This window comes from Pygoscelis adeliae, unplaced genomic scaffold (genome assembly GCF_000699105.1).
Source record: "Pygoscelis adeliae isolate BGI_AS28 unplaced genomic scaffold, ASM69910v1 Scaffold183, whole genome shotgun sequence".
NCBI lineage: Eukaryota > Metazoa > Chordata > Aves > Sphenisciformes > Spheniscidae > Pygoscelis > Pygoscelis adeliae.
Window position 1 is genome coordinate 1,373,590 of NW_008824536.1, and position 23,432 is coordinate 1,397,021.

At 38.9% G+C, this 23,432-nt stretch overlaps 1 protein-coding gene across 1 annotated transcript in view; it reads left to right on the forward strand.

The window, feature by feature from the left end:
* Window positions 1-23,432, forward strand: part of MYO1E (myosin IE) — a 101,009-nt gene that overhangs the window by 73,411 nt on the left and 4,166 nt on the right. Inside the window, exons 18-26 of the mRNA XM_009321603.1 lie at window positions 243-341; window positions 4,193-4,337; window positions 8,400-8,514; window positions 9,229-9,398; window positions 9,841-9,986; window positions 13,444-13,590; window positions 15,239-15,396; window positions 16,236-16,328; window positions 19,097-19,301. Of these exons, the coding sequence (XP_009319878.1) occupies window positions 243-341; window positions 4,193-4,337; window positions 8,400-8,514; window positions 9,229-9,398; window positions 9,841-9,986; window positions 13,444-13,590; window positions 15,239-15,396; window positions 16,236-16,328; window positions 19,097-19,301 (1,278 nt within the window). The remainder of the gene's footprint in view (window positions 1-242; window positions 342-4,192; window positions 4,338-8,399; window positions 8,515-9,228; window positions 9,399-9,840; window positions 9,987-13,443; window positions 13,591-15,238; window positions 15,397-16,235; window positions 16,329-19,096; window positions 19,302-23,432) is intronic.

Below are 23,432 nucleotides of genomic sequence, written 5' to 3' on the forward strand. Positions count from 1 at the left end.
AATGCTAAGGTAAACGTGCTACATGTATTTCAGTAACGTAGTCTACCTGCCTTGAATATTCTTCCTGCCATGCAGTACGCATGGTGTGTGCAAAAATATGTGCAGGAATAGATTCATATACCTGTGCATGAATTTTAGAAGTCAATAGTCTTTAAACATGATATGGACTTTTAAGAATACCTCAATCCACAAATATGCTGAAATAAAATGGATTGTAAATCTTGCATTGTTTTTGTCCACAGGGTAAAACATCAAGTGGAATACTTAGGTCTGAAAGAAAATATTCGAGTAAGAAGAGCTGGCTATGCCTACAGGCGGGTTTTCAAGAAGTTTTTGCAGAGGTAGGGTAATACTCATTTTGAAGTATTACAGCACAGTTGTTTACATGATGAGGAGAACAGGAAGTTGCAAGTTTTGAAAGCTTCTCATTTCCCACTTACGCTTTCCTTTTTCCCCATTTACCTTGCTCACAATGTAGGTTACACAGAGATTTGAAAGTGTCTTAAAGAGTGGCTTTGTGTCTTTGAAAGTCTTTTCATTTTTCTGTAAACTTGCCTAAGACCTCAGTTCTTTTTGTAGTGCTATGAGAGTGTTCCTCAAAGTTAAAAAGAGTTAAGGGAACTTAGAGTTATGAGCTGCAGAGCCTGGAATCTGAGTTTCTAGCTGCTAGCCTTTGTTTAAAGTGTTACTGCTCTAGCTGTCCCAACTCTTCTTTCCCAATGACAGAAGATAGGTAAAGAAATACATGCCTGCCATTCAAGTGTGAAGAGTAACCTTAGCTTAAATTGCTCATTATATCCTTCCATTGGTGTTCAAACAGCTGGGAATGGTTACAACTCAAACTACTGCAGCTGCTCACTGAATGAAACCAAGACAGAGCTCTGTAAGACCAATCCTTTTTTCAGTGTCTTAGGACCAGCTGTTAAGATGATTAACTACCTCCACTACTAATGAAATCCTCTTAAATAAGAGCAATTTGAAGATTTATACAACATTCAGCTTCTGTTTTTTAGAAAATTGAGACATACAGCTAATAAATGCCCAAAGTGGGGCATTACATGACAAATGAGCTTTTGTTGGAAGTCTTTGTGTTACATTTAAGAATATAAAACAAAAAACCCAATCAGTTGTTGCAAGGAATGGAGTATAATTAATCAGACATCACAGAATAAAGCCAATTATTATACTTCATGATAATACAGAGAATGTTCTAATCATCTAGTAATAGACAGACCTAATATATCTTAAAGTATGGACTCAATTTTCATTATGGAACAATTTTAAATCCCTTTTTCTTCATGATCTTCAAGCCCAGACATATAAACATGAATATGCTTCGGGTTGCATTACTTAACGCAGACTGTTGCTGAGACAAAATAACAGATTAATAATGTGTATTAAATCTAGCCTCCACGGTTGTTGAACACTGATTGTGAGGGCTGTGCAGTTCTAGAAATCTGCCTGAGAGGCCTGCACAAAGGAAAGCTACATGGTACTTCTGGAAGGTGAATAGATTTCTATACTTCATTTTATATGTAGAGATCCACAGGCAAGTGAAACCATTCTTTATGGAATTCATCCGTTTGTTTCAAATTAGTCTTGTTAAATTTAACATTTTGTTATGAGTAAAACTCTTCCTGCAACCTTTCCATTCACAGTTCCCTAGCATCCAGAACAAGCTCTGTTCTGACACCCTGAGTCAGTGTGAGTAAAAGTGGGCTGAGGCATGGGATGGACAGGAAATGCATGCTTGTACATTTGTTTTCATTGGGCGTTCCTTGGCAGCTCCATATAAGTGGAGATTTCTGGACTGAATAGACTTTTATGTACAAAATTTACATTTGCATGCAAAAAGCCACAGTCACTGAAAAGGCCTATGTGTTTCAACGCATAACCAATCTGAAAGCTGAACTCCATACCCCCATATTTATACATAGGACCTAACCGCTTACTGTGAATTTATAATAGATAATTTTGGGGGGGGCAGTCATGATTTGAAATTGTTTCAGAAGCATTTTAAGAAGACGCTTAGTACTTGTGCCGAAATCCTCTGTAAGATCAAATTACACAAGCTTGAAAAATCTAGATACATGGATATTGACATGACCAGATTAATGGGAAGCATGCACAAGTACATTAGAGGAAAGTGCTATTTCTAAACAGCAGTTTAGAACCGTTATAAAACAGTGAAATGCTTAATTGGTGCATGTTACAGAATAATCTTTCTTCTGCCCTGTAGACTTGTCACATCAGTAAAATATATGAAGTCAATTTGAGTTTATGAAAAAGGAGAATTTCAAATGTATTCTTATTTTGTACCCAAGAGCTTTACTTATATTAAAAGGTCTTAAGTCATGTTTTTCCCTGTGCCCTCCTTTACAGCTCAGAAGATGTAGGAAAGAATTTGTAACATGCTGAAATGTAGTGTCAAATGCTGTTGTGTGGAAGGTAGCAGTTTCAAATGCCTTTATTAACATCAGCTCCTTTAAATTCAGGCTTGCTTAGACCCACCTATACAACTATACTGTTGGCAATACGTGATGAACCTGCAAAAGAGGCTGTTAATTAAATAAGCTGGGATTTACTTTAACTTACAACTCCTTACTAGATTGCATCTATTTATCCCATGATACTGATAAATTACATAAATATATAAGTGTACACATTGTCTGTAAACATAGATTATGTATAATATACTTCTATATTTAAGATGGTATAAGAGCTACTTTGTTACACCATCATGCATAGTACCTGAGCATTTGTTAACTAATAATAGATTTGAACATGATAACATCAGTAGACCTTTTTGAATCCTACTGAATTATTCATGTCAGCTTTCTCTTTTCATATACTTGCTATTCAGAGGTGTTTGGTTTTTGTGATACCTTCCTTTTTAACTCTTTGCTGTTTTTCTTTGCGGGTATTGTTATTTAAGTTGCATGACACTGTTTCTGCTTCCTGGCTGGGTAACATTTTAGATATGACAAGAATGAGTAATGAACATTCCCTTAATGAATTTTCTAACAATTCCTTGTGTGATTTTTGAGAACATTTTATTAGGAGCTGCCTAAATCTTCTTAAGAAACAAGAACTTGGGAATTACAACAAACTGAACTCCATACTTTATCACTTTTTTCTTTAGTTGAATAGTTTTACTAATAAGCATGATTTAGTTTATATAACTCAAGTATGCTTAAGTCATTAAAAAAATTGTCAAGAGTAAAGAACATAAAAGATTTGGGGGAGAAATTTGTCACAACATATTTAGCTGTTCTCCAGGCGCATTGTCGAAGGAGTCTAAATAGCTGCTGCTAGAGAAGTTATTTATCCATAGACATGCTGAGGCAGCTAAAGCTCATCATTGCTCCTTTGTGGGCAGTGGAACAAGGCAGCTTTGCAACTGCAGCCTGGCAGTTCCAAAAGCCCAAGTTAAGCCTGAAAAAGTGGACAGATGCAACCTGACATCCATTCATTTTCAAGTCTTAAAGAGAACACCATGAGACAGAAAGACTACTCACCTCTTCCTATCAAAGGCATGGTATTATAGCACTTCCCTGCCTCATTCCCTAGCCCTTTGTGTGGTCAGTTACCAGTGCTCCCTCCAGGTAGCACCAACATCACTATATCTTCCCTCTTGTACCAGAGGCCAAGCCAAAGGCTTTCTGGGATAAAGCCAAGAATGGCTCCTTGCTAAATGCAGACCAGCTGTTGAACAGGTGGGTTAGGAGCATGAGCTGGCCACTTGCTTAGAAACACAAAAGGCCTTTGTAAGAATAAGACAGACAGAGAAGGCTTCAGTGGGAAATTGGCCAAGCGCTTGGGAACGAATCTAGAATACCAAAGGGTGTAGGTACTTAAATCTGGACCATAAGTCATTGCTAGTAAATAACCTTGCTCTGGACTTAAGGAGATCACAGCAGAACCTTCTGTAATTAACTACTGCAGTTACCAAATAGTAACTTAGCATCTGGAAATGGGAGACTCGTGGACACTGTTGCCCTTCTCATTGCAGTTGTTTGGTCTTGCTAAGCAAGTAACATCTTAATACTGTGCATCTTCCCACACTCCAAGCTTCTGTAAGTCCTGCCGAAATTGTCAACCCTCCCCCCAGGGTAATGCTGACTAAGAGTCAGTGGTATTCTGTTGCTGCTGTTTGATGTCAGGTTTTAATCTCTTCTCCTTGGTGGTTAAGGTATGCCATTCTGACCAAAGCAACCTGGCCTTCCTGGAAAGGAGAAGAGAAACAGGGAGTTCTCCACCTGCTTCAGTCAGTCAACATGGATCCTGACCAATACCAGCTTGGGAAATCCAAAGTCTTCATCAAAGCTCCAGAGTCTGTAAGTGTGACAGAACATGAGTCTTTAAATATTAAAGTGTTTTGCTGAAATAAAAGGCCTGCCCACTCAGAGGTTGAGCATGATATCTGCTAAGGTGGGAGAGACATAAGAACATAAGTCAAGCTGGGCAGGTCTGTGACAGGTGCCTTGAGGCTGTACAGGGATTCTAGGCACTTTTATAACAGGCACAGTACCTAAGGACCCTGCGTGGTTTTGACACTAATACAAGGAGCATTAAATGCATCAAGAAGAGGAGGTGGGATATGAAGATGCTTTGGTGTCAGGTTGCACATGGTGACGTTCCATCAAAGAATCTGTCATATGAAGGAATATCATGGCATAAAAACATATCTATGATCGTTAGCCCAAGAAAATAAGTCCTCTTCTCAGTACAAAAACTACTGATCAAAGTAGAATAGCCCCCAGTTATAGTAAGGATATAAATATAAGGACATCGAGTAAATCAATGTTCCAGAATGACTGCAACTTGAAATCCCATTCAAAGAGAACCTTAGGGAGGCATCATAAGGCTGTTTTTATCCTGTGGCTGCTAAACTGCACAAAATCTGTTGGAAAACAGTTTTCTTACATCACTATTCAGGGAAGTTGTCAAGGACAAAAGCTATGCTCTACTCACCATCGCGTATTCCTTACTTATCAGAAGCAATTGGGCTTAGTTTGTATAGCATACCTTGCAGTTGAGCATTAGGTGGTTTCTTGGCGCTTTACCTGAAGTTACATGTCAAAATTAAAGCAGAACACTTCTATTGCTATCATTTCTTTTCCAGAAGCATATTTTTTTGCTCTGTAGAGCAACAGTAATTCAGGCAATGACACTGCTGTGCCCAATCACATGGGAAGATCTCTGTTAAAGGGAAAAAGATAATACTTCTCCAAGTCGTAATAGAAATTGTGTTGTTTCTACCATAAATAGGGTAAGATAGTATCATCTCTGTTCAGGAATAATGGGACTTTATATTCCTGCCATCTGAGAGACGTGTTTATATAACAAAGCATATAGCGTTCAAGACGTAGGTTATTATGCACTTAGGTGCATGTTGGCAGAGCAGGAAATTCTAGTATAGGAATAATCCTACTTAGTCATTGCAAGCAACACCTTAGCTAGCCAATTATGAAGTGTGAGCTTTATCTGCCTTCCTCTGTAGCACAGGCCATGATTTATTTCCTAAGATTATTGGGGAGTTTTGTACTACAAAGTCAGTGTGATAGCCTTCAACAGTAGTGGATGTCTTTGATGTCTCTTTTTGTGACATTACAGTTGTGACTTTCAGCCCTTTACTGATGACCCCAAGTTTATTATAGGGTGGTGGCGAGTACACATTCTGGTCAAGTATTTATTTGAATTAACACAGACAACTTAGTTGCTTGTAATTACAAGGGACCAGAATTAGTAATTTAAGCAACATCTTCCAGTCCTGTGTTCATTATTTTACGCTGTAGGAAACCTGATTTTCTTGTTTTCACTGTGAAATTATTTTGCATCCATGCCATCCACTGCAGTTAGTTACAAACCAAGTACAGCCTTAGTTTGGGAGATAAACAATTAAGGGAAGAAACCACAATGATTTTTGTGTGATGGCTGTTTTCTCGACGTTATGCTACTTTATGGATAAATCAATCCAAAATTTTAAAGTATTTTTGTTTTCAGTTTTATGTAATAAATCATATAAGGAACGATCTTCCTTTCCTGGCTGCTGAAATACCTTAAGCTTGGTATGTTTGCCCCTTATAAGAGCACAGATTTTCAGCAGCCATATCTTCACAAGTGGGGTGGGTCTTATTCCTGGTTTGGTTTTTTGTTTGGGTTTTTTTTTTTTTTTTTCCAAAGAAAGAAATGAAATAATTTGCTGGTGTCTGTCTTCTGTTTAATAGCCAAGTGGCAAATGCTCACATAGGATTGATGGATCTAGCTCCCCTTCACTCTGAAGTGGCCAAAACGTTAATATTCTGTACCCCAACATCATATGCTACCAGGTTGTTTCCAAGAGGAAGAAATTGTTTTCCGATGGATGCATCTTCCCATTCTAATGCATTTTTGTAATACCAAGTCCTGGTTGTATGTATATGCCATTTAATGGCATATCTGTGAGTTTTATTGAAGGGCAGTTCTGCAGGTTAAGAAAACATGAGGTTGACTGGAAATAGTAAAACTTTTCTGGGTTGCATTTTGATTTTAATTTAAATTAATGCTTTCAATTACTGTATACATTTTCTTCAAAAATTTATTTTTTGAAAAGCCATGAAATCAGTTTTTAAACAGTTACTAAAAATAGTCTTGGCCTTTTTAATTCCAAGTTGAAAAATTTTTTATGAGCTGAATATTCTAAAGCTTGATTTATATCTTTTAGTATCAAAAGCAATCATCTCTCATCTTATATTACTAAAGAATTGGCTAGAGTTATATTACTTTTGAGAAAAAAAAATCTTTTGGATGGTAAATGAAAATTTTTCTTTCTGCCACCAAAGAGAGCACCTGTTGTGGTTAATCAGATGAAAAATACTTGATTTGCTCAGAGTATGAGGGGAGGCTTTATAATACATATTTTAGGAAAGAATTTATGCAGTATTTTTATTTTATAATCTATGAACCATATTTTAACTCAATGTTTTCATTGAACTTCCTTAATTGTGACCTTCAGCTGCAGGTGATAGACTGTTTTGCATTGAGATTTTGCAATTAGCATTGTTGTTAGAGAAATAAATGGTGAGTATTCACGAGAGATGACATCAATATTGTTACTATAACCTGAATTGCACAAGGGCTTGATCATGCCCCTGCTGAAGCTGAGGAAGTTTTTGCATCAGGAGCACTCATGCCTGTATGTTGAAACCCTATCTAGTGCTTGTGTGTTTGTGAAGAGATTTATTTATTTTTTAATAAGTTTGCTGTAGATGGAGAGTTGCCAACTGTGGAATAAGGTTTTATGGGTGGCAGAAAGGAGGCTTCATTATTTACATTTCCATCAAACACCTGAATAAATAACTGTACAAGAGCAAGTGAGGTTCTGCGAAAATGGATTGCACTAGATCAAGTTTCCTTTTTAAGATCAATATGAATAACAGTATTTTTCTAGATTTGCATGGTTTAGGGCAGCAAATTAAAAAAAGGATCCTAAAGCCCAGGTTTGCTTCTTGATAATACCTGTTCTTACTAATTTTCTCTCTTTTGAAAGCTAGAAGAAAAGTCCTTATGAATATTTAACACACAGTAGAGGGAAATAGTAAGCAACAGTCATGTCAGTGGACGGATTTAGTATTGTAATTGTTAGCCAAATGCTTGTGCTTCTGATGAGGCAAGAAAACATTTAACTAAACTTAAAGTATGTAAAAGGCTATAGTGAAATATGCTGTATCCTACAATAATTATGATGTTGTTCTAATGCAATAAATGTACATATATTTTAGTGTGACCTGGGAAATTCTCAAAAAATGGGATGCACCTTCCATTTCTGTTTTGATAAATCAGCATTTCCTCTTGAATTCTGACAACATTTTAGACTCAAAAATCTTATTATATCATACTGAAATACAAGTTCATAGTTGTAAATCCTACAGCCAGCCGACAAAATTCACTGCTGGGAAAGAATGGAGCCAATGGACACGGGAGTATGAAATTCAGACAGGGAAGGAAGTTGTATGTGAATACAGTGCGTTACATTACACATTGCACAGATCCCCATAGACATGGTAACATTCTGACAAGAGAAACATTAATTTTGGAGAATGTGAAGATGGAGGCCTGGTGGAGAACCTTGAGTTGCACCAGTAGAATATTTCACGGAGAATCCATATTTCTCTTTGTTCATCACTGGGTATCAAGATTAATGGGTAGATTGGTAAGAGCCAGAACCACTCAAGCATCAGAGATTTCTTCCAGAAAAGGTTACTTTAACATTCTGATCTCAGATCCCATAGTTGTGGTAGAGGCACCAGCTTGGATCTGGAGTGAAATGCACTGGAAAGTTGTTCAAAGTAAAATATGGCTTTTTCTTGAACTTTTCATGTAAAATGTTTGACCTGCCCTACTGTCTCTTTGTACAGCTATTTTTGTTAGAAGAGATGAGGGAGAGGAAGTATGATGGGTATGCCAGGGCCATCCAGAAGGCATGGAGGAAGTATGTGGCCAGGAGAAAATATGTACAGATGAGAGAAGAAGGTAGGTCATAACTTTTGATGACAGGTATTTCACACGTGGTTCCAGGAACAGAAAGAATGCCGCAAGAGATGAAGGAAATGTCTCCCTCTCTATAGAGCAAACCATTGCATTGCAGATGACTGTCTAGGAATGACTGCAGATTGGACCCCTAAGGTACCACTGATGAGGTTGGCTGCTCTGCATGCATGGATTTCTTGGACTACCCAGTGTTTCACTCTCAAACAAAGCCAGACTCTGTCCACCCTGAGTAGGACAGAGATCAGGGATGTTCCAGGGGAATGGAAAAAGGAAAAGCTTCCCACAGTTATACAGGACCTAGATGGTCTGTAGATGATATAAATCAATCCAAGGACTGTAATGCTTAGTTGCATGTGTGACCTGGGTTATGTGAATGAACAACATTCATTGTTTGGGTTTGGAAGAGTTAATCTTTAATTTCCAGCAATGAGTGAGAAATTCCTTAGTTCAAGAAGTGCTCCTGATTCATCAGAACTGCTGAGCTTGCCACCAGTGTACTTCGTTAGGAATGGATTTAATAATCACGTGGATCCTTATCTAAAGGATTAGTAGCAGTCGTTCACTATTTTTTCCATGTTATAAACAATTTGGTTATCGCTTCTTCCCAAAAAGTTCTGCTTGAAACAGGTCTTTCAGATCATGAGTTTAGAAAATTTAGTAAATACTATTAATCAATGTGTATTTTTGGTATTTAAGCATCAGATCTATTGCTGAACAAGAAAGAGAGAAGACGAAACAGCATTAACAGGAATTTTGTGGGAGATTACATAGGCATGGAGGACCATCCAGAGCTACGCCAGTTTGTGGGCAAACGGGAGAAGATTGATTTTGCAGACACCGTAACTAAATACGATAGACGGTTTAAGGTAGGCTTAAGAGCAATATCCACTAATGATTAGTTCTGCTAGGGAGTTACAGATACCTTTACCATCCTTTAACAGAAACTCCACCATGTGAGTGTCGTACCAGCTAGGATACCAGCCTGAAAAAAGTGTCTTTGACCTAAAAGACACATAGGGAAGCAGTTACACCCTTGTGATCGGAACATTGCCATTGTCAAACCCCAGGATGAAGGCTTTATGGGACTTGCTAGGCAGAAAGCTAGGAAATGGGGAACAAAGCTACTTTCCTGTCCTGTGCAATCTGACTCTGAGGTTGTGTGATTAATCACATCAGTATCTTTTTCACTTGAACCAAAGACAGTATTGCCCCAAATCATAGTACGTTATATATCTTTGGAATAGCATCACAACATTAGTGTATTGATCTCCGCATAGCTATGTATTTTCAAACAATTTTGTGTTTCAGAGTGTGAAGCGAGATCTTGTCCTCACTCCGAAGTGCATATACCTGATTGGGCGTGAAAAGATAAAGCAGGGTCCAGAGAAAGGCCAGGTGAAGGAAGTCTTAAAGCGAAGGATGGAAGTGGAGAGAATTCTTTCGGTTTCTCTAAGGTCAGTACCTTGAAAATACCTTTCCATTGACAGAGAAATTTGTGTAGGACAGGGGAGAAATAAGTTGGTTGATGAAGGGTGAATTTCTTAAGCTGTATTAATTGAATCTTGCAAGCAAAGCAAGCTGAAGCCTTATTTTCACTCCCAGCCCTAGTAAGTGTGTTATAGCAATAGGTATTTCTAGCCAACACACAAACATTTTCTGACTAGTTGTTAAAATGTTTCACTTACACTGGGTCTCACCTATCTGGTGTGTGTCCCAAAGTGTATTCTGTGAAGCATATATTCACCATGCATAAGCAGGTTCTTGTAAGTTTTGGCTCAAGCTTGTATCCCAGAAATAATTCTTAATTATAGAAGTACACCTTGTACATGTCCACTGCTTCCTAAAGGGGTGTTCTCTCTCTGGTGAGCTACTAAAACCTTTATTTCTAGTTTTTGAAATCTAGAAGGATTTCACATCACTTCTGCTGACTGAATGTCAAGCCAATCCCAGATTGTAGGAAATATCTCAGGTGTACACAGAACCCGAGAAACCCAGTTAAGTGAGCAAAAACAGGAAGAAACTGGCCACGAGACCAGTGGATTCTTGCCTATAGCATTTCATCCCTTTGAAGATGAGTGAACAAAGTCTCTGGATACCTCTGCATTTGTTACTGCAGTTTATCAGAGCTGGCAGCTGAGTGTAATTTAATACAAAAGAATACTGATCCAGAGCGACAAGTGTACTTTAAATATTGAAATAAATTACTATTTTAATGGAATACAAGTCTACACTTGAGCACTGTGTATTGATAGCTACTGCAAAGGGTTTTTTAAGTATATGCTTACAAAACGTTCCCATTAGCATAGTCAGAAATCTTCTAACAGACATTATCCAGTACTTAAAATCAGCAGATTTTACATTTTTGCAGAATTCTTCACAGCCATTTCAAGATTAGGGAAAGGTCTGCAAGATGTGTCTGCTCACAGTACCATTTTCAAAACCTGTGCTTTATTTATCATACATCTTTATAATGAAAGTTGCAACAAAATAACTGTAGTAGATTTAGGTTAAAGATGAGTGGAACCTGTCTTTTTAGTGCTCCAAGTTTGGACTTAAGCAGATTGCAGCCAGACGCTGGAACTGGGCCTGTAGCATTCCAAAGGCATAGTCGCACTGAGTCAGCTAAAAGGATGGCTGCCTGCCAAGTTAATGAAAGCTGTTACACTCCTCTCACATGTAAATAACAGTTCCACAGAACCTTCTGATGCAAAACCAAATGTGCTTGCTTCAGAGGAAGTATGTATGTTACATTATGTCTAATAATGTTTTGAACTTAGCTTATTGATTTTATTTTGTGGTGAAAAACACTGGGTTTTGTATGCGCTAAAAGTAGATTCAGAATTACAAGCTATCAAACTGTCCAGGTATTCCTCCAAAACCAAACCCTAAAAAACCTATGGGAGCAAGAGGGCTTTTCCCTGTTACCGTGTTAGTACGGCCTGAGTCCAAAATGGGTCTTAATCAAGGGATCTCTTAACTCTGTATTGAAGTGGCTTAGTAGTAATACAACACTCTGGGTGCAGAGGCTGTAAAAGTTACTGCTTCTCTCAGATCTGAGATAATCTTGTCTCAGTGGCAAGAGTTAGTACTCATAATATTTAACAGTCTTCAATTAGTAAAACTAGAGTGAAACCTTTATTTAGTACATGTATTACCTACTATGTATTTTTTGGGGGGGAAAAAAACCCCAACAAAACCCCCCAAAACAGTTTTTCAGACGTCAGACTCAAAGCAAAAATTGTGTTAGCTCTAACTTGCATTCTTTCATGTGTTTTCAAAACTCCAGTTTGTTGTCCCTGTAGTTTAAATTTTCTACACCTCTAAGATAATTGATTTCTGACTGATTTTGAAGTGAATCTCAAATCTCTGCACTGGAAGAAAATAACTGCAATAACATTCTTCATGAGCTTATCCAGAATGGATTTAGCTCTATTCTGTATTGCAGCCTCAAAGTTTTATAAGTTTCAATTCTTATTTGTTCTATTTTTCACGCAATGTTAAATTTTAACTAAATCAATACAAAATCAAATATGTTTTAAATGGAGGGGGGAGAGAGGATAACTGGATTCTTGCATTGCTATCTAAACAATATCTCTCAAGAAACGTATGCACAATATATTGATGTAAACTTATATCAATACACTTATACGCAATAAAGGCAGAATAATCAGTCCTATTGACGTGTATTAACAGCAATTAACACTACATAACAATTTAAATTACTAAAGGAGTTGCAATTTAAAGTGCAAATGCCCAACTTGGTATTTGTTCAGGGCACTGAGAATGACAGCCCATACTCTCATGGAAATGTTCTTGCCTTTTTAGTAACAATAAATAACTAAGCTTTATAATTCATCTGATACGGAGTGACACAGGACATCTTAACAGTATTGTGAAGTCAGACTTTTTGCCAAATCAGCAAAAATAGGACCGCTGACTGGATAATATTTACTGTAGGTCTTGGGCTTTTCTTACACATCTCATTCAGAACCTTGTTGAGGCGCTACATTTGCTTGGTGATAGGAAAGGAGATCATGCTCTTACTCTATTTTTATAGATTTCTTATTGCTATTTTGAATACTAATTAGGTAAGTTTGTAGTTTCATACGCCCTTTTCCAAACTATGGGAAAGACTTCAGAATTTGAAAGGAGATTATGGAGTGCACAGGTGGTAGGTAGATTTTCAGAAAAACAGGCAGTGAATACAACTCATCCTTTACCTAATGTCTCAAGTGGGCTAGAGTTGTATTTTCATACCTGACAGTCAAGAGCACCTCTGGCAGCACTATGAAGCTATTTTTAATTCTGCATAAAAAGGTACTCGCAGTCTGTAGAGGGAGTCATAGTCTTCAGTAACATTGCAAATTACTGATGTGGATATAATTTTCTGTGAAATGGTTTGCAGCATTTTCAGGAGGTGTAAATAGGAGTCGATCCAAAGGTGGCAATGGAACCCTACATGTGTGGGTTTTATACTGTGCTAAACCAGTCCAAGCTAAAGCCAGTGGAAAGTTGAAAGCTTTCATTCTGAATTTGCTTGCTTTGGGTTTGAGTCTTACTTTAGTAACCTTCAAGTTTCCAATTCAGCTCTAATCACAAGTTTTGCCATTATTAGAGAGATGGACTTTAATTGTAACGTTAATAGCACGTTCTTTTGATAACAGTAATTACTGTAAAATGACTAAGTAGCATTTCTGTCTCTCAAAAAGGATTGTTTCAGATATTCCATTATGAACTCCTGAAAAAAACCCAAACCTGTTCTCAGGAAGCAAGACTCTGTATTAATGCTACTTGGACTTTCTTATGTTTTTTAAAATTAACCATGAGTACTCTGCACATGTCATTGTAATGCTGGCTGTATTTGCTGATGAAATTTTAATCTGAATGATATATGCTCTGATTTCTTTTCAGCACAATGCAGGATGACATTTTCATTCTACATGAACAGGAATATGACAGTTTGCTCGAATCGGTCTTCAAAACTGAGTTTTTAAGCCTCTTATCAAAACGATACGAAGAGAAAACACAAAGAAAACTACCTCTGAAATTTAGCAATACGTGAGTTATGTTTTTTTCAATGGGCTTTTAAGAATAAATAATCTTTGTTCTTGCTGCCAGGGCAAATGAGTTGAGTGCTAGTTGTTGAGCTCCTGACACTACGCTTTGTTTTAAAATAATAAGAGGCGGCACAGTGTAAAAATCTATATGTGCAGGGAGGCCAGACCATCTGATTAGTTCATCAGAGTAATAGGTTAGGAGTGTACCTGGACCATCTGCCACTTTCCACTGTCTGTGTGCATAGAAGAGTTGCCTTCGTTCTGCTGAACACGGCATCAGGCTCAAGGGTCTGCAGCTTTGTGCTACAGAGCAGCTTGGTGCCAGCAGAGCTGTGGCCCCACAGCAAGGGCCAGGCCAGTCACTGCACAATTAATGTGCAACCATAGTGCAAGCTCTCCATCTCTGTGCTGGCTGCTGTTCCCTATCATGAGAAGAGAACATCCTCTTCCAACTCCTTAACCTTGACCTAGGAGCAGAAACATCATGACGAAGAGTTTGAAAGACAATTCCGGAGACATAATGTAACAATCTGAAATTCTGAAGTTTGTTGTGGGGACAGAGGACTGCAGGGTGAGAGGATAATTCTCAAGGAGCCTCATTAAGTAAATTATATTGGGAACATTTTTTTAGAAACAAACCTGAAAAGCTGCAGAATGTTTGATGTGCATTTTAGCTCTAAGGACACACTGGAAACTATCCCAACAAACGCGTGCTTCTGTTAATACTCCTACCCATTAAGCAGATTAGCAACAGCAGGCCTTGGATTTGTATGTTTATTTCCTTCCTTTTGAAAAAGTGGAAGAATTATAAAAGGTAACAGGAGATTATTATTTTAGTTCGGAAAGGGTATAGGAGGACAATTGAAGTGTGGAACGTTCCTGTAGTGTATACTCCTATACACTGGGAATCCAAAGCCAGTATCAGGACTAAACTTTTTGTTCATGTAAGATGTAATGTATTGTACTTCTAGGGTCTTGCCCAAAACCAAACCATAACTTCTTAGCTCGTATCTGATTACAGTTCAGAGCAGATGGATAGTGTGGAAATGCTGGGAAAGAATATATACGTGTGTGTGTGCGCACGTGTGGGAAAAAAAAATTAAATTGGAAAGATTGAAGTATATGTATGCAAAAATGTTTACTCCCAGAATATGTGCAAGGCCCACTCCTAAAGGATATACTGGCATATACATGCCAATGTATACACATATATATACACATCTAATATATATACACATCTAATGGTATATACAGAAGAATGTTTAGGAATGGAGCACTCTAGCTTGCCTCCAGTAGAGTCTGCTGCAGAGGCAGGAATGTTTGATGGCAGACACATCTCTTACTCAGATCGTTGCACATTTTTCCTCAAAGCTCACTGTACTCTCCATCCTCTCCAGGGCATCTTAAACTTCCTTTGAGCTCTACCAGGAAAGTTAAAACATCAATTAAGAACAACATTTTAAAAAGTATGAAAAAGAGATTTAATTAGATGGTTTATGTCAGCTAAGTCACTCAGGGAATACAGATTCTCAGTGTAAGCTTTTTATTTTTATATTTCTAAGTTATCTGCTGCCAAGTGATATTGTCCTGATTTGACATAGAAATGCTTTCTGGTGTTTTTGATTCATGTGTTCATGTACTTACATTAGACTTGAAGTGAAGCTGAAAAAGGAGAGTTGGGGGCCCTGGAGCAGTGGTGGTTCTCGACAAGTGCAATTTATGCAAGGCCAAGGAGATATAGCCATTCTCAAGCCAAGTAATAAAGTGCTGCAGATCAGCATCGGACCAGGGCTACCAAAGAATTCCCGTAAGTATGAATTTCCTTTAGAAATTAGTGAATGGTTTAGAAATTTAGAGAATGGTTGACTCTTTCTCTCCTTGCTTGCCTCTAGCCTCAGCATGTTCTTTATTATTTCTCTGTTACGCTTAAAAGAAGATCCAAGTTAGAGATCCTAGTGATACAGCAGAATTCCCTGCTGCTCTACAGTCATGCTGGAATTTTGTTACTTTCGCTATATACTGTTTCTGAAACGTCTGAAATTCTTTGCCCTGCAGCAAAAGAAATGAGGGCATTTAATCATGTGACATAGTACAAATGGCACAATTAGCCAAGCATTTTGGGGAAGAGTCTTTCATTCTGCTCTGAGCTCCTGCAGTTCCTACAACATTTGAAGATGAAGATGAAGAAAGGTCTGCATCAGGACAGGACAGGTTGTGATATGAGGAAAGGTAACCTCTGTACATCACCAAAGATTCAGCTGCAAATATACCAGCCTCTCAGGTTTCGTGTCCTACCTTTTTCTCATGCGAATGGCTGATCAGAAACAGTATAGTCAAAAGTACCGCTGTGTCAGCTATCTATGGTTTATAAATAAGTTCATAAAGCTAATGGTCTTTTGGGCGTCATTTACGCTGTCTTGGACAGCTTTACTTTACATCCTGTGGCTGAACTGGATCACAAAAGGGCGAATATGCCTCCCTTGCACCTAAAGCTTTAGCACAACCTGGCCAACATTGTAGGAGTCAGATTCATTACTCCTGAAGATCAGCTCTTTCTGATCACAGAGTAGGGGTCTAGCAGCCAGTGGGGCTTACCTAATTAATGTAATTGTGAAAGGGTAACAAAATGTTGCTGGTTTCTTTTAGGTCCTACTAGACGGAACCTTACCCAAAGTAGAGGGTATTCCAACAGGTCTCAAAGTCAGACTTATCCTATGAGAGCCGCACCACCTCCTCCTGGTAAGTCCTCTTAGCCTCAGGCAAAAACAAAATTCCAAATTCAGGCTTTTGCTTTACTCTTGTCATCTGGTAATTTTTACCCATTAAAAAAATCATAGTAAAGGTTTAAAATCCTCTTTAAAAGATCCTGTCTGGAAAACATATATTGTAGGCATTTTATGAAGTGTATTGTCAGAGTCTGCAGACAATCAAACTGGTATTCCACCAGAGATGTCCTGGTTGTCATGGACGCTGGCATATTCAGCCACTTAGTATAAGACACTGAATCTAAAACTAACCCCATAGCCTTCTCTTTCCTTTCGAGGGTAAAAGCTATACGCTTACCAAGCCATAGGCAATGCTTTGCAACGAAACTGCTTTCAGTGCCAATAAACAATAGAATGCAATTTATGTCTCATTGTCCTACCCTGTTACGTAACAACTTTTGTGTATGCTGAATGCTGAGATGTGTCAGCTGTGCCAGTAAGCAGCATGTCTTTTTCTGCATGGGATTGATGTCATTAGGGTGTTTCACTTCTGACCTTGAGAGATACAATTAACTTAGCCTGTGAACTCAGAGGGGAGAACAATATTCCATTGACCCAGCATTTCCCAAATGTTTTTTTTACTTACACTCCCAGAGTACTTTTTTTTAACAAAGGGCTCTTTTTCAGTCAGCTGCTGTTTATTAAGAAGCACAATGCTAGTGGTGTAAGTTGGGTGTGCAACCAGTCTTGGTCACCAAATTAACTAGGCAATTCCCAGTCCTAGGAAAACCTCATAGCTGTATGAGTCAAACTAAGAGTGCATGATCTGCAAGAACTGCTTGTAGAAAAGTGGGAAATTACTGTAGTTAAAAGGAGTTAACCTGTCTGCAAACACAGATAGTAAATATTCGTACAGGCTGAGTTAAAGCAAGGAAAGTCTGTTTTAATATTTTCAAAAACTTGTTCAGCAGATGATAGCTACCTGAAAAAGACAAAAACATTGTTTGAAGAAGCCTTGTGCCTGCAGACCAAGCCCAAACTTGGCCCATGTAGGTAAGGTAGTTTGGATGTAGATTTGCACGGAAGTCCAAGGCACCGGTGGATGCCCATACCTGCAGTATGGCCTTTTGTAATTGTATATCCCCCAGTGCTAATGACAGCTCCTGAACAGACATGTCAACAGAGAGTCCTAATTAGAAGAGCTTGCCTCTGTGTGCAGCAAGACACTGGGCTAACTTTCTGCATAGGATTGATGTCATCAGGGTGTTTCACCTCTGCCCTAGAGAGAAAAAAATAATTTAGCCTGTGAACTCCAAGGAGAGAACAATATTCTATTGACCCGCCATTTCCCACGAGTTCAACTGCGGAGTTAACTTTCGTAGTTTCTATGAAAATAGAAGTCTTTCATACCGACCTCAAATCAATTACTGTAACATGGTGGGGTTTGTTTGTTTTTATTTTAATTCAAACTCTTTTGTAAAGTAGCCAATTATAGCTGGAAAAATATGATTGAAGACAGCTGTTACAAAAGAGTTCCAATTAGATTGTCCAGACTTTCAAGGAGTCTGAGGCAATTGCATGATTTGGGCACATTCCTCCTTGAAAGTCACAATCAATTCTCTCCATCCTGCTCTCACAATGTGGGGAAGTAACACTGTGGGCCATCGTCCTTGATAATTTGAAATGTATTCCACTATTCTCACATCTGTTTTGAAAGTAATGGTCCAGTAGCTGAACAGACTGTTACGTATATGTTCAGAATAAAACAAACCTTTATTTATATAACCATAATGTATGTGCCATACTAGCTTTGCGTCCCAAAGTGATTTTATGTATGAGTTTATGACTACTTAAGGTCTGCCACAGTATCAAGAGAATATCAGAAGCAAAGACCAGCTGTTGAATGCAGTAAGGTTTTTCCAAGTGTCATGATTATGAATTCTCCTCTCTGCACAGCTATTCATTCTGCTGATTTTCAACAGGTGTAACCACAAGGGAAAAAGGAGAGGATCACCCCCAGCATTAACCAAGCTGATTTTTAATGAGCATAGCTCCCATTTTATTCAGTGGGGGTTTTCGGAATGTAAAGCATGCAGAATTGAGCTCCTTAGGCACTGATCCTGCAAGTAGCTCAGATATGGGTGGGTTTGTTTTAAACAAGTTAGAGGCATAATTATTTAAAGGCATTTACCCTTGTCATCACCTAGACAATTCAAACTCCTTTTTGAGCTATCAAAGTAGCAGCAAGGCTTTTTAAAAACCAACGAAACAAACCAAAACAAAAAAAAAAACCACAAAAAAAACCCCTTGCTTGTTAAAATAGACAAATATTTATAGCAACTTAAACAAAAGTCTACCCAGTATTCAGGGAGTTGGATGGAGTTTGAACTTAAAAAGAGACCCCCAGCAATTCCAGCTAGCTTTAGATCAACCCTTATCTGGATAAAATTTTATGCAATGTTTTAAATAGAGGTGTGGTGGTTATGTGCTAGCTAACATTAATAAGGTTGAATTCAGTTGAGAGCTAATCCTCTTGCTTGCTTGTAACATTCAAGGCACGTGTCTCAAACTTGAGCAAAAGTCCCTGAAGTCGTGAACCCAAAATAGATCGCCAGCAGACCTGAAAACTGTGTATAAATCAAACTTTAAGATGTCAACATTATTTTGTTATCAAGTTCCTTGATAGCTGAGTCTCGCTGACACCTGAATCTAACCGACAGCCGAGCCATCAACCCAAAGAAAAGGTTACCTTTATTGAGCTGTAGTTTGGACTGGATATGTTCACACTTTATTTACTTCTAGGTCAGCAGCAAAATGGAGTAATAAATCCCCCCCAGTTTGTACCACTTCCCCATGTCCCGGGAAATCAACGGGCCAATCAGAAAAACCTGTATACAAATATGACACGACCAACTTTACCACGGCAACTGTCAGGAGGATCAGGCAAGATTTCACAGCAACCAGAAAGCTTGGATTTCCTGAAAGTACCTGACCAAGGAGCAGCCGGGTAAGATTTTTACATTAAATCTGAGAAAGAAGTGTCAATTTTTGTAAATAGTTTTACACACTCAAACTGTTAATGACTGATAAACTTATATTGCGTACATAGATGACCAGATTGTGCTACTGAGCTGTACTCAAAGGTATCATCATCTTCCATAGGATTTCAAAACACGTATTCCGTCGTAGGCCTTTAGGAATGAAGGTGAACCAGTTCCAGTTTAGTATCTTAAATTTGCTTGGTACCTTCTACTTAAGGATATTAAGACATTTGGCAGAGTTTAACTAGGCCTTTTTTCCCTTCTGGTTTACAGATCATAAACAGTAGATGCGGTATTTCATGGCAACTGTCATGCCCAGAAATGCTGGCTAATAGTTCTTTTGTTTCAGCTTTGACTCCCGACTCATATACCAGACTTGTACTTCTTTTTAGGAGGAAGGCTTGGCAGCGTGACATTCAAGATTATTTCAGCATCATTTGGACTTGTAAGCTGCAGCCTTCCAGAATATGTTACTATGACAATCCTACAAGATTTGGGGGTGGGCAGGTCTAGGTTCTACCTAGGTATTCCCCAATAGCCAAGAGTCAAAAGCATCAAAACAATTGCCAGAAGTAGCAGAAAGACAGAACCAAGAAATCAGGGGCTTAGTAGAGGGAAGCGGAACAAGTTGTTCTCAACTCTGAAACCTGCTGCTCCAGATCTTGACTGAAAATCCAGAAGCAGGCAAAACCTCTGATTTGTGGACATCATAGAGACAGAAGTCTTCTGTCAAATATTTATGGGACCTTAGTGCTCCAGAATGTTAAAGGCCTTACAAAATTTTAAGTTTTTCGATGACCGAACAGCTTCTACTTTAACTCAGCCCTTATATTCCACTTTCTTGTAGAACATTAGTGGAGCTTCACTATAGTGGGAATTTGAGTGCCGCTTAATTGTCAGAGACTGCTGCCTATTCAGCAATTCTAGCAAAAAAAAGAATCTGGTTTTGAAAAGCAATTTGCGTTTCTCCTTGCTGATGACTTCCTATTTGTGTGATTTAATTCTGATGTAACCAAGTCTCAGAGAAATTACTATTAGTAACAGCTGGTTGTCCCAGAGCATATTAAATCAACGAGGAAAGTTACATTAGCAGATAGAATAAAAATCCACTGTGGTAAGGTGTAATAACTTTGCATAGTAATGGTTAGTGCAGACACAATTCTATAGTCCACAGCTCTTCAAGTAAACATACATGATAAATACCTCCTCGTTAAGTAGGAAAGCCCTGTGTATGTTGAACAAGCCATCATTCTTCCATCTCTGTCCAAATAATATTGAGGGGAAAAACAAGAGGAAATTCGGACTTTCCCTGCTGAGAACTCTGTTTTTGCAGGTTCCTTGTAAATTACAGTTCAATGTCCTCCTCAGCTTCCCTTCCTCCAAATGGCCTCTCTCTTTCCTTCCCTTCCAACAGATTGTTACCTCTCTCTGTAGTGAGATAGCCTCTATGGCCCAGCCTCTGACAGACAGCTGGCTGGCAGCAGTTAGCTTTATGTTGCACCAGTGCCCTGACTGACTCATTGCAGAGTCTGAGCCTTCGCTTACCACAACAGCTAGAGCACCATATATCCCCTGAAGGTGATGTAAAAGTTTGAAGTAAAACCAGAGACACTGCCGTAGTAAGACTTTTGCCTAAGGAAGTGCCCAAGTATTTCAAAATATCCCACGATCCCATTCTACTATTGCATTCTTTCACCCTTATCATATACTGCCCACTGTAGTAACGCAGCAGTGACATGCTATGTTCAAGGATTTTTGTTGTTGCTCACTAATAAACAGTCATGATATTTTTACTCTGAGCTGTCAGTTGTGACCCAAGCTCCCAGACCTGACAGCAAATCATTTTGCTAAATATGGAAGAGCTTGCACTTGGGGTGATCTGGGAGAAGTCAAGATTAAGTCAGACTTTCATGAAGTTTCCACCTTCTGCAGCCCCTTAACATATTTGACCTCAGCCTGGAATATCCTGAGGGATTAGATGGGACAGCTCAGTCCCCTTCTCCAGTGATCCACATGAGTTCTTAGAGGCAGCAAAAGATTATTTATTTTTAACCATATCAAGAGCAACTTTTCGTACCAACAGACCCTTCTCAGCTGTCTGTCAGCAGACAAGCTCCTTAGCCAGATGTTCTGCACTAAATTCTCCTGCTGGCCTAAGCGTTCTTTTTTGTGTGTGATCCAACTGGCTGCAGTACTTATTTAGCATATTACTTACAATGTTGCTTCTAGTGAGCATTAGACACCTCATAGAAAACAAATAGTAAGTAAGAGTAAGTAAGTGTACACAGAATTAATTGATTTTCAGTATCGAAAGAAGTGCTCAGGGTTCCTAAGTAGGGGCTTTCCAGTTCCTAAACACAAAGAGTAGAGGTGGTCAGCCCTCCAGCAAAATTAGGCATGTAGTCTTTTCAGTTGTACTAATGGCAGTCATTTTTCCCCACTGTGCACCAAGTGTTAGCCATAAGATATTGTAAGCATATTTAGAGCATTTTTTTGCTTAAGATTGGTCTTCAAATAAGAAAGAAATCAGAAACAAGTGGCTGCTACTACTTATTTTAACAATTTCAAAACTGTCAGTGTACGCTAACGCTTTTAGACACATTTCCATCTTTGTAAACTAATAACTTCCAAGTCTTTAAGTGGCGAATTTTCTCATCACATGTCAACTTATTCTGTTAAAGCTGTTTTGCTAATACTAGACTTCTACTTTGTCTTGAGGCTACGGTTCATGTAACAACAACAAAAACCCATAAGCCATAGGATAAAGCCCTTGTGATTTCTATCAGACAACTGGGACCGACACATGCATTACGATAAAATGTAGCAGCCACCAAGTTCCTAAGGAGATAGGAACTATCATACTGGATTAAAAAGATCAGTTGCATCATACCACAGTTCCTAATGCTATGGGTACACACCAACAACCCCATCTTAGGTTTCAGTCTTAGGAGTTTCAGGGATGCGTAGCACATACTAAAGCTTCTATTATTTACAGTTAGCATTTTAAATTGCAATTATGACTGATGTAGCCCAAGAAAAAACAACAACAACAACAAAATACACTGTATTAGAATGGCATCTTCATGATAACTGTGTATGCTCAAGAGTGGTAGGAAGAAACCCACAAACAGCCACAGCAGCAATTGCAAGCAGAACAAGTAGGGAACAGGCATCCATCACTCCCCTCTAGATGGATTTTGTGGAAGTCGAGCTTCTCCACCGGAAGCCACAAGTAAGACAAAAGAGCGCTTAGTAACATAGCTTATGATGCTGAGGAAAGAGGGAGGGAGGGACCAGGATGTTGGGGAGTGAGGGTTGTTTGGTTTGGTTTGTTCCTTTGGTTTTGTTGTGGGTTTTTTCTTTCGAAGCAAGCCACAGCTGTTGGCAACATGCAGTAGCAATATGGATGCTACTGTGTAAGGTAAGGGAACATCTAAAACAGGCCTGGCAAAGTAATTTCTTAGACCTTAATATTCCAATATATGAGTTGCTGCCTGTCTAGTACACCCCACAAGTGCATTGAATTGCGTTTCCTAAAGTGTAAAATAGTATTTTGGTCAGAAATGGTGGAAAGTGCCCACTCTGAGAGGAGTAGAGTGCAGTCCAATGAGGGTAATTTCAGGTGGGCATAGAAACATGTAGGTGATAATTTGATTTTACATCTGTGTGACTTCAGAAAGTGTTTGGCTAGTCTAGGAATTGGAGTATTTTGACACAGCGTATTCAATGCTTTGCTAATGTTGATAACACCGTGTTCTGACCACACAGTCAAAAGACCAATTTGTAATCGCCGTAATATTAATACAACCCAGCTATTGTCCCTACCAGTACTAACGGCCAGAGAGGCATATTCCAGTCACCCTTTCCAGGGCCATTTTATAACCTGGTTTCTGAGCAGAAGAGTATTGCGACGCTATCAACAGTATCGCTTTGTAAGCAGAACGTCCGGGAACAGCTGTTGCAGAGACAGGTGAAGGACAGTTTCCTCGGGCTAGGCGGGGGGACGCCAACCGCTGCGGTTCTGGAAGGGCCGCTGGAGCTCCGGCCCTCGGCCCGGCCCTCGGGCCCCAGTCCCGCACCGGCAGCGGGTCTCCGCC